Genomic DNA, 12,443 nt, shown 5'->3' with positions numbered 1-12,443 from the left:
ATTAAACAGATAAGGAGAGGGTAAGGATAGTGTAGGGAGGTCCAGAAAGATAGACTAACAAGCTTTGGTAAGTTTTTAAGGATGTGGTTGAAAACAAAAACCAGTCACCAGCCTTGTCATTTAAATGTTCCTGCATGTGATCTTCACACTTGCATATCTTCCTGCTTTTAAATTCCTGTCTCTGTTTCTAACTTTAGCTCCCGTTTGAAAAAGTTGCAAAAGTTAGATTGAAAAGAAAGTCTGAGATGGTCTCTTTCAAAGCCAGCCGTTCACACCTCCTCGTATCCAAGCCGCTCTGGATAATGGCCAGTCGGCGCTCTGCTCAGGCAGAGAGTCTTAGCTGTGAGAGAGTTAGTTAACAGAGGCTCTCTCCATCATTATGTGTGACAGCTACACTGATGTGTGTTTGGCTGAACAGATGGGATAATTCATCACACACAGATATGTAGATAGAGGTGTCACTCGTAATTATTTGATGCAGGTTCAGCAAACTCGCCTGAATAACATCAAGTAATAATTAAATGATGAATAATGAGCCAAGCAACAGCTTATGTAAATGTGAAAATACTCTGAGTATACATGATTAGAATTTAAAGGTGGAAGGACTCATTTTTATTTCACTATTAATAATTGATTAATTGTTAAATGTCCGTCACCTCTTCTTTCCTAAAGATGCCCTGTGAAGCTCTGTGGATTATTATGAACCTTTATTGCTGTGAAACTCAAAGACAAACCAAGCGTGCATTGTGCTTTTCTGCAGGTTGAAAGAGTGAAAGGTCTGAGGGGAGCTTCAAAATGTACTTTCACAGACATACATTTGAATTCAACTTTTTTTTTAAGGGCTCAGCCACCAAATAGCTCTGTTAGGGTGGGATTGCTGTTGCAATCTCATGATGGCCGGTTCATATTTCCCCACTGCCCAGTCTGATGTCTGGGAGAAAATTGAAGGCAGTCATCTGTAGCGTTATAGCCACAGTACACTGAGGCTTTCATCTTTCACATAATTCGTCAGCTGTAATGAAGACATGACAAACCAAGACTACTTTTGAGTGAGAAATGTGCTGTTTACTCTCAAACACATTTGTCATTTTTACCATTGTATCTGAAAAGCAACTCCAATGACAGCTAATTAGGGAGCATAACCTCTTGATTTGTTATAAAATATGTATTTCAGGGTTTATTCCCTTAAAGTCATATAATAATATACAGTCCCATTGTGTACTTTTGGACAATAGAGGATTGTGAAATCCATCTTAGAATTGCTTTTATATCACTCTTTAAAGCTTTCACTCCCCCTCACACCAGCAGCCTTATTTGCTATTCACAGTATTTATCAGAGACCGTCTTTGTCTTCAAAGTCCATCATTGTTCAATGTCTAAAATAAAACAAAGGTTGTAAAAAGGCATAAAGAACGTCTCCTATACGAACTGCCCAACACTAGTTGAAGATAAAATAAATATGGACCAATCAAACTCTGTTGAACCACTAATGGTTTCCTTACTCTTGAGAACTGTTGATACAGTCAAATTGTATTCATAGCCAATAAGCCACTGTCCTCATCAGACCTATACATATGTAAAAGAACTTTAGAATAGCAAGCTTGTATTGATTAATATTACGAGTAACACCTCATATTAGTTTGAAGCCATAAGCACAACCATTTAGCGTTGGTTTAATTTACAGTATGTGTACATCTTAACATAAAGGTGGTCTTTTTAGGTTTTCTCAGTGACAACGATTTGGCTAAACACCAACCTGTTATTTCTCATCAGCCACTTCACACCGATCTGTTTATTCCCGTCATTTAAAAAATACAGTCTGGGATACTGTTGGTTTTTGGGACATAAATCTAAATTGGCAGCAAACAGCAGTTGGAACATTGGCAGATGGACTTAAACACACTTCTTATCTGGCTGTACACACTCACAGCAAAAGAGGAAAATAAGAGTTTGATGTTGGGATCACCTCAGTCCTGCCGTAGCGGCCCCTCATATGAGGTAGCCAGACATAACATCAAAACTGTTGGGCAGAAAGATCATACCCAGGAACAGGAATGGCCTCTGTCCATTCAAAGAAATTAACTTTTTATTCGACCTCATTCTGCCACCCTGATTGATTTCAAAGTCCAAACTCACACGGCTGGAAATATAGTTTTTCGGCTTTCAAACGTTCCCTGATAGAGATCATGAGCAGATATGTTCACTCTGCTTTTGATTGTAACTGTGATACGGTGTGTTGGGTTTAATTGTAGTGTGAAATTCTGCATAATTAAAGGATAATTAACGCGTAAACCACCAGATGCCATGTAATGAAACCTGTCAGAGTGCATGGTCTCTTTAAATGGAAAGACAGTTACAGAGACGAACATATTAAAACTCTATGACATGCTTCTTAAACACTTAATGCCACGCATGACCATTCAAGGGGATCCACATCGCAACATCACGCCAACAGCTTATTCATATTTTATTTTCGCACGAGAGCAGCAGACAGCTTAAGCAGAGGAAGTATTTGTACCACACTTTGGAAAAATGTCAATGTGAAAACAAACCACAAAAACTATACAGGCAGAGAGGTAGTTTCATGAAAAGCAAATGTGTTCCTTAATACTTTGTCATTTATGGTCACTGTGAACATAACGTCATAAACATAATTAGCTTATAGCCTGGAGTGTCAGCCCTTCTCAGTGCCATCTTGATTCTATGGTCCAGTCAGAGATCAGATCAGAGACTGTTGTAGTGATTTTGTCTGCCATAGTAAGAGGGTTAGACCCCCTATATGGGGTCCAAAATAAATCTAAAGGATCATTTATTAATGAATCCCTAATGACTCTCTGATGATTCTGTTGTTAGTGAAATAGTATATATTAGAGTTTAAGTCTTTCAGGCTTCCAACAATATTCAAAATAAATAATTGACTAAATGTCACTGAGGTTAGGGCTTGTCAACATATTAAGCACATATGAGAAGGGGTCACAGGATCATTTTCAGGTGAAGGGCTGGAAAACACTGCTCAGTGTGTGTATACAGGGTTATCAACCTGGGCTGAGTAGAGACCCCTGAACTGCAGGGGCCCATTGACCTCACTTACTGTGCGCAAACTGATTTTTAACTTTTTTCCCCAAAGATATAAAGGCAACACATTGACATGCTAAAGGGCCTTAGTATTGGCTCAATCACCAGATTTGGAAATAATAGTTTGACATTTTGAGAAATACGCTTCTATGAGCTTAGCATAAATAATTGTTTTTACTATTCATTTTCTCTATTAATTCCATTAAAAAGCAAAAAAAGCATTTTATTATCCAAAGTGTAATCTGAGGCTCCGTCTGGAAAAGGATCCCATGGGTCGAGTTCTATGATCTCAGTTTGGTGCTTATGTACTGTATGATGAAAATGTTGAAATGATTAGGCCTTTGTTAGTTTAAATCAAATCTGTGGCCGACTGATACTGTGGCACAGACATTTATATTAACCTGTAAAGTGAATGTTTAGGGGGGCTTTCGAGCTTGTTTTTGCCCTGCGGCCCCAGAGCAGCTAAATCCGGCCATGTGTGCATTTTCTTTTTGATGTATAAACAGCTTGATCAAGAATGAAACACATTTAAGCATTTAAGCACACTTCAGTAGGGGAAAAAAGAAAGGGGGAGCTCACTATTCAGACTGCTAAAGCCTGGGATCATACAGTAGCTTGTAGGAACACACAGCAGGGGGTTGAAGGAGTGCACTGTCATGACTGAATTACAACAGAACAATGAGACTTAACAGTGAGCAACAAGTGCTGGCTTCTTCTTTTTTTACCGTTGATATTTCCTAGTCATTGTCACGGTGGTGCAGCAGTTCCCATCTAAAAGGATTTTGCCCACGACTTGCAGAGGATTTTCTGGAAGGCGCGTCTGAAGTCTCGGTTAAAGATGGTGTAAATAGCCGGGTTAAGGGAGCTGTTACAGTAGCCAATCCAGAAGAAGAATTTAAACAGGGGGTCGGGGATCTTACAGGACTCCCTGCACACACCGCGCAAGCTGTAACTGAAGAAAAAGGGGAACCAGCACACTACAAACACCCCCATGACCACCGCCAGGACAAATGTAAACCTCTTCTCCCTGGCCTGCGAGACCTTTTTCCTGGCAAAGGAGCTCCGGCGGCGCTTCCTCCTGGAGGTGAAGAGGTCCATGGATTTGTTGCTGACCCTGGCGATGCGACTGCACTGTTTGCTGATTTTCTTTTGGCTGGCCCTCTTGGCTTTCAGGGAGTCCTCCTGCTGCTGGGGCTTGTGACCTTTGCCCTCTGAGGAGGAACTCTCCTCCATGTCCCCATCCTCAGTATGTTGCATGATGGTGACGGTGCGTTGGCTGGGCGTAGGCGGGCACTGACAGTGGCCGTTCTCTCTCTCGCCATGGTGAGGGGAGGTGGCTTTGCTCAGTCCATTTTCAGTTTGTGTCACTCCATCTAGCCTGGGGATTTTCCCAGACATGGTTCTGGTTCTGGTTTTGGCCACCTGGTATATCCTGATGTACACCAGCACCATGATTATGCACGGGGCAAAGAAGGACGCAATGCTGGAGGAGAGGATGTACCAAGTGTCATCATTGAGCTCGCACTGAGGCAGGGAGCTGAGGTCCTTGTTGCTGTCTATAGAGATGAGCGGCGGAGAGGAGATGAAAGCAGATATGAGCCACACGATGATGATGATGCACTTTATGCGTTTGGGAGTCCGCTTCAGGTTGTACTCTACAGCCTGCGTAACGGACCAGTAGCGGTCCAGGCTTATTGCGCACAGATGAACAATAGAAGAAGTGCAGAACAAAACATCCAAAGCCAGATAAATGCCGCACCAAACTTTTCCGAAATACCAGTAGCCCATAAGTTCGTTCGCCAGAGAAAACGGCATCACCAAAGTGGCGACCAGGATGTCCGCGGTGGCCAGAGACACCAGAAACAGGTTCTGTGGGGCTTTCAGCGCCCGGCTCGTCAGCACCGCAATAACCACCAGAATATTCCCAACCACGGTGAACAGAATGAGAAAACTCACAAGAGCCGCAATGCTGGCTATCGCTGCTAGAGAATATCCACTGTCCAGACTCCAGGAGGAATTCAGATGGATCACCGTGAACGCGTCCATTCCGCTGGCGTTAAACGAATCCATCCCGACTGTGCGCGCCTGTATATGTATATCCTGGAGTGTTTGAATATTGGCATGAATTCACATTCAGCCTTCTAACAACTGAGGAGTCCATCCAAAACGCGCAGCATCCAATTTACAAATCTGACGACATGGATACGCGCGCATAAAAAAAAATCCTTAACGTATTTGAGGGTTAAAAGTAGCCAAAATCACTTAAATAATAATCTCCCGTTCCCCCTTTCATAGTCTACTCCCTGATGGTGAGGAGTTGAGTGCCGGCCAGCCGCAGCTCTCATCCCTCAGCATGGTGCTCTCTCGCTCCTAATGATGCCCCATGTGTTGTTCTCATAAAACTCACCCACTGCTGCCCCGCCCCCGCCACACAGCATTCTTTTCATATTTTTGAGATTTGCTAAGGTTAGGGAACAGACTGCATTTTAGCTCAAATTATATCAATTTCTAATACATCCCAGTTTTTGGATGTAACCCTAAATCTTTCCAAAGGTAATAGCTTAACAAAACACCTTTTTTACTACTTTTTCTTTACCTCAATTAAATAAAATCTTGAATACTGTAGGATGCTTAACATTGCTGATAACCAAGCATACAGGTTGTCAGGCTATTTGAGGTGAAACTCAGAAATATGTGCACAGAAACCTGAGAGACACATGAAGGATGAGATCTTTGGAGTCTTGTCAGCAGTCTCGAGGGGGAGAGAGTGAAGGAGGAGAGTCAGAGTGTGATTGGGGTGAGCTGAAGGAAGTTGGAGATGTGAGGTTTGTTGGGTTTTGGCGTTGAGCTCATCAGGGGAGAGGCGGGCTGCTCGTTCAGATGAACCGTAAGAAGATGGATTGATTTATCTTCTTACACACCTTCACGCGTCAACATGTTTAGGGTTGTGTCTCATTACTCATGCTCCCACACACATATATCTATCCATCCCAACACACTGTGTGTTTAATGTTTCTTTTAGTGCTTTCTTTTAGTGCTCCCCACCCCTTGAAGGGCATATGCTCTTCAAGGGGTGGGGGGCTGATTTTAATGGACAGGGACAAACATTATGTGCATTATTTACCTGGTTTCTCCATCTTAAATATTGTTGTATCTCCTATAAAATAGTGAGTTCTGGGGAGGCTTTAAATAATCCTACTTTCCCACTTCCAGAGCTGTTCTCTATTCTGCACATTACAGCACAGTGTAATGCATGGTTCTGTGATGGAAGTCAAGTAGTTGCCTTTTTAGTTGTCGAGAGCTAAAAATGTGGAGACCTCCTCACTCATAGTACATACTGTCTCATTTCAGCGATGTTTTATAACAGAAAATGTTATAGCGGCAACAATTTTTCACACAATATCCATCAACCTGAGGAGAAAAGGCTGAAATAACAAGTGCCTGTGCATAAAGAGTCTTTGAATAAGATAAAGTGTTATCCAATGGATGATCCCTGCAAATCTCAATAAATAGCGATCATAATTCAAAGATTGTTCCTCAAGGTTATCCACGATTCAATTGTGATTTCTAAGAGAGATAATACCTTAAATGGCATCCAGGAAAGAAGTACATTCGGTTAGCCTTGTAGGTTTTATGTGAGAAACATGACGTGAAAAGTCTAAAAACTGCTCACATTTTCTACATTCAATTATGAATCTCTATTTCTATCTCTATTATCATTTAATATTTGGAGGTGGGTTTTTAGGCCACATATATATACTGCTGCTGGTTTATAAAGCACTGAATGGTTTAGGCCCAACATACATTTCTGACCTCCTGCTAAATGATGAACCATCCAGATCTCTCAGGTCTTCAGGGACTGGTCAGCTTTCTGTCCCCAGAGTCAGAACTAAACATGGAGAAGCAGCGTTCAGTTATTATGCTCCAAATATCTGGAACTAACTCCCAGAAACCTGCCGGTCCGCTGCAACTCTGACTACCATTCAATCCAGGCTGAAGACTTTTCTTTTTGCAGCTGCTTTGAATTGAACTATTCATATCTTAAACTGCACTGTATCTTTTATTCATGTATTTTTTCTTTTAGTGTTTATTGTATTATCTTTTCTTTTTAATGACTGATTTTAAATGACATTTTCTTAATGTCTTTCATTTTTTGTAAAGCACTTTGAATTGCCTTGTGTTGAAAGGTGCTATATAAATACAATGACCTTGCCTTACATATTATCATATTTACAAGCATTTCACCCTCATAAAACTTAGGGCACTTTATAATTTAAATCAAGTCTGAGGCAGTGAAATTAGGTGGAAATAAGTCACATTAAACATAGAACGAAGTACCAACAAAAAAACAAAAAGTTAGTTTCTTTTCTATAGCTTTGACCCACTCTCCTTTCTCAGCAGAATGCTTAGTGTCATTTAAAAAAAAGTGCTCTTTATTACTTAATGACCCTGATTCACAGAGCTTTAGATACCTGTGAGAATACTCAAAGGACTGATACAATGCTCAGCTTTCTGTCCTGATTGAATATCAGCTTGAAAGACTCAGTTCTGAGATTGAAAACCATAAAAGGCTCTTTGTCTCCGAGGCCTCAGGAGAACTTTAAGGCTTAAAAGCAATTCAGGACTTAATTGTGTCTAGGTTTTTTTGCATCATCCATATTGCTGTTATATTTTCTATTGTAAATCTCTTTAAAACTAAGGGCCTGTTTCTCTTTTTGTCAGCGGTGTTGCGTAATTATTACAAATAGCCTTAGTATTGACTCTTGGATATAATTGTGCAGCTTTAGTAAACAGTAACACTTCAGTATCTTTTGCAGTCTGTTGCAAAGCAAGGTGAAAGCATGAATCATTGTCTTACCTCATCCTGATAGCCTGCCGTGGGGTGGAACCAGTGACCTTTTGGTTGAGCTTGCCTCACAGTATCTTCCATAACATCAGTTCCATGTTCCCTTCATCCATTCAGAGTTGCCATATTAGTACAAACTACATATCTCAACCCCCTTATGTACATTATTGATTGGAAGCTCTTCTAAATGTATCCACATTCTTGTGACTGACACAGGATTAAGATGAGTGCAATGTGCCATCACAGACAATTTCAATGTAGTTTAAAGAACTAATTGATGGGAAATCTTGTCTGCTTTTAGCCAGAATTGCTACTCTTATTCATCTTAAATGTCAGTGTGTGTCACCCCATTAGGAATGCCCTTTTTTTGTGTTTTTTATATATTTTAGAGGCTTTGTCCGTTGTATGTCGTTTCATAGGTGGATGTTCTGTGTCCTCTTTGGTTAACCTGTTTTGGATTCAGACAGAAATGTCTTTTGAACATGAGTAGAGGGTGAGATCAGATTGAATCAGGACGCATAACTGCACACGTAGCATCTTAAAGCTACGGACACATCAACGTCTGTTTACAGGCCCCTCTCTTCATGTGAAAACAGTTGTCTTAAGCCTTTTGTGGCTCCAGAGGGAACTGTGTGAAATGAACACATTAAATCCAGCTTTGTTGGCATCCATGTTTACTTTTTACTCTACAAAAAAGCATTGTAGCGCCTCTTCAAGAGGAAAATATAACTTTGTAAAGCGACAGAAGATGCAACAACATGACAGAGTGAAGACTAAATCTCCAACACCATTTATCTTTAGAAACAAGATGACAAAATTACGAAGCAGTTTTAGCAACTTTAGAAACACATCATGACTCGTCGTCATCTTGATCAACTTTACAGACATGATGCATCATCTTGTGCATGCAGGAAAGAAGTGCCCCTTGCACAGAAGACAAGGTGGTAGGAGTGTCAAGTGTTGAGCAGCAGGTTGAGAAGAGCTGAGTAAACAAGCCCTGCAGAGCGCTGCAGAGGAGTGAGTGGCAACCTGGGGTCCTTCTCAGGTCGATTAAATGGAATCCTTGTGTCCCTCACTTGCGTCGTTTCCTTGCGTTTAGTCCCTCCCACCAGGGAAGCATGGAGAGACGCAAGGGCTGCGTTTCACTTCTCTTGTTTTTCATTTCCTCGCTCCTCGGTCTCGGTCTCACCGGAAGTTGATTTGTCTGCGCCATCTTGAGTAGTGTCCCAATGGCCTTATTTTTGCCGGAGGAGCGATAATGGAGGAGCTATAATCGAGGAACCACCAGACCATCCTTCGATGAAATCCTCAGACACTCGCCCCGCCCCCTTACTGTGTATCGCTCACTGATTGGACGATGCAGTGCATGCACTGATCTGATGCTTCTTGACATGAGAGCAGTTTCCCAGCGGAGTGAAGAAAATACATGAACCTCAAGGGAGTCACTCCTCAGTTTATACCGTGCACAGCCCCACCTAGTGTCAGCAGAAAGTATTACAAATAATGAATACAAAAAAATGCAAAAAATAAATAAAAAAATATATAAAATATATTTTAAGATCATGGTTAATCATCTGATTCGTCTGTACATTGCTGTTTTAGTCTGTGTTATTCTAATTAGTGTCTACAGTGTGTGCCTATTGAGCTGTTTAGAGCCATGTGGGACAAAACCCGATCCTGCCCCTCCCTCTCCCTGTCTAAGTGAACGGTGACTGTAAAAACTATTATATGCTATTATACTATTATATGTATAACTACCATTGTAACCACTGGCCCGGAGCATTCGTCCACCAAAAAAAAATCGACTAATAATGAAGGAAATTAACACATTTGTTGCAATAATGTATGCACTAACTACATTACTACTTGTACTACAACATTTTAATCATCAGTTCTTCCTCATTTTCCTCAATTGTTCATATTTGGTTTATTAAAATAATGATATTGTGGTCATTGTTAACAAATGTCTGCTATTATTATGAATATTATTATTTGTATAATGCACTTTCTGCCTTCCTGTCATTAGGAGTTAGACATGTAATGGCTATATGTAATTGATTTGATTAGAACCTTCATTATCCTAAACTGCTGGGACATTTCGCCAATACCTTTATATTGTCTACTCTTCACTTACTTGTCAGCATAGGTCGGCATTGATGTACAGAGCCGACAGAAGACCTTGTTTATACTGGCATCATATTGAGAGGTGACGCGTCCTGAAACCAGGAAGTAGCTGCTGGTTCCCTCCACAGAAAGCAATGGAATTTCTCCACAGGGTTTTGGAAATAACTGGAAATAAGGTCTGTGGAAAACAAACCTGTTTGATAAATGCACGTTTTGTTCAGCCGGATAATCTCCACATGTCTACCTTACTTTTATAATTTTCGAATCATAAATCTAATCGATAGATTATAAAAGGGTTTTAGGACGCGGCACTGCAGCCAACTCCCTGTCACTCCTTTAACTCCTCCCGTGACTTTCTTTTATTTGAAGATTGTTTTTTGCACGGCGCTTGGCCGGTTACCGCTCGTATTACAAACATTTTTTGGCGAATGGTTAGGTGGCGCGATAGTCTGTAGTGAAGAAGGAGCGCCCTCCCGCTCACGGGAACAGCTGTTTGCTTTCCCCCCAACAACGACAACCGACGAAACGCTATGTTGTAGCGTTGATAAACGAAACAATTTAACTAAATTGCTAGTCAAAATACCAATACCACAGGACATTTTTTATTACTTTTGACAGGGGCACAAAGGCCACTTTGGCCGTGAATTGCATTTTTTTTAACAGGGCATCACGGCCAACGTGCGGGGCAACGACGGCCATGGCCGTCGTGGCCGTCCCACCCTGATAGGGGCACTGAGCTGCCATCCCCACCATACGTCATCTCACATAATTCAGAGCTGATTGTCTGTAAGTACGTGTGCCGCGAAAAGTGTGGTGTGTGAAGAGGAGGAGAGAGACACGTCCTAAAACCAGGAAGTAAGCTGCGCATGAGTTCCCTCCAAAAAAAAGCAATGAGATTTTCTCCATAGGATTTTAGAAAATAGCTCAAAATAAGATCTGTGGGAAACGTAGCAGTTAGATAAATGCACGTTTTGTTCAGCTGGATAATATCCACATGTCTACCCTACTTTTATCATTTTCTAATCATAAATCTATCGATTAGATTAGATTTATGATAGACTTTTGAAACTACAAGAAGATAAGGAGGACTTTTACAAAAAAGTAATAGAGATTTTTGTCCAGAGGGATAGGCAAATGGACTTCATCTTCAAGTCAAGGATAAGACCGCAATTTTATTGAAAATGGGATCTTACTAAGAGAGAACAATTCAATATTTAAATGATAAAATTACATTTTTTGGGTATCCTTTTGTTGAACTGTCTGTTTAAAATTAATTGAAGCATCAGACAAAAAAAGCTTTTGAAAATAATATTATATTTTGATTTAGGTCAAAATATAATATTTGTAAACCTGAAGAGTCAGTGCCAGTGCCTCACCAGCCATGAACCTCACTGCAGAAGCTTATATAGACATCTACGTTTTTTGTGCCCCACCACTTTTGTACATATAAAAACGCCACTGCGAACACAGGAGGGGGCTTGGCTGTCTACAAATAAAGACGGCTCATTTGAATTCTCCCCAAATATATTGAGGCTGAACCTGAACTTTGAATTCTCTGCTCCCATCATAATCTTGGCGATCTTGTTAAAATTGTGAATGCAGAATTAAAAATACTATGTAACTGGTTTTCAGTAAATAAATTATCCCTTAATGTGGCCAAAACAAATTACATGTTATTCAATACAAAGTCTGAGAGTAGAAAAAGTTGGTGGCCTATGCCCCCGCATAGTCCGCCTATAGGAAGAAACGGCCCTGCTCGTGAGTTTCATGTATTTTCTTCACTCTGCTGGGAAACTGCTCTCATGTCAAGAAGCATCAGATCAGTGCATGCACTGCATCGTCCAATCAGTGAGCGATACACCGTAAGGGGGCGGGGCGAGTATCTGTGGATTTCATCGGAGGATGGTCTGGTTCCTCGGTTATCGCTCCTCGATCCTCGGTCCTCCGGCAGAAATAAGCGCTATGGGACGGTACTCAAGATGGCGCGGACAAATCAACTTCCGGTGATAGCGAGGAAATGAAAATAATCGACCTGAGAAGGACCCCTGGTCTTACCAGAATGCGTGACTCCACCATGACTCCTTAACACCGCATTGTGTGGTGGAGTCACGCACTCTGCTACATTTACGTGTCTGCACCACACAAACAACCCCAATATAAAGTGAATAAGGCTGCTTTGTCGTGGTGCACACACACATTTCTACAACGTCCCACAGTGAGCTTTTATTCTATAAAACGTTTTTAAAATCTACTTTATAGCTTGTAGTAACTCACGGGAGGCTTCTTTTATTGTATTTGTATTCATAATATTTTTTATTTTTCGTCAGAATGTAAAAATTACATTAGTTACGAATTTTTGTTCTCAAAAAACAGTGCATTGTGTGTAATACAACTGTGA

The 12,443-nt window shown here is 41.0% G+C and overlaps 1 protein-coding gene across 1 annotated transcript; it reads right to left on the bottom strand.

Annotated features, from left to right (window-relative positions):
- Positions 1-2,480: 2,480 nt before the first annotated feature.
- On the bottom strand, positions 2,481-5,421 carry LOC117463845 (alpha-2 adrenergic receptor). The gene has a single exon (XM_034106319.1). It carries the CDS (start codon positions 5,143-5,145, stop codon positions 3,847-3,849), a length of 1,299 nt encoding a protein of 432 aa, XP_033962210.1. The 5' UTR covers positions 5,146-5,421; the 3' UTR covers positions 2,481-3,846.
- Positions 5,422-12,443: the final 7,022 nt, after the last annotated feature.

This window comes from Pseudochaenichthys georgianus, chromosome 18 (assembly GCF_902827115.2).
Source record: "Pseudochaenichthys georgianus chromosome 18, fPseGeo1.2, whole genome shotgun sequence".
NCBI classification, from domain to species: domain Eukaryota; kingdom Metazoa; phylum Chordata; class Actinopteri; order Perciformes; family Channichthyidae; genus Pseudochaenichthys; species Pseudochaenichthys georgianus.
The sequence above is the reverse complement of the archived record's forward strand: the minus strand, read 5'-3'. Positions and strand labels throughout refer to the sequence as shown.

Bases quoted from the DNA above. Each gene is read 5' to 3' on its own strand.
- LOC117463845 (XM_034106319.1), bottom strand. From the start codon at position 5,145: ATGGATTCGTTTAACGCCAGCGGAATGGACGCGTTCACGGTGATCCAT.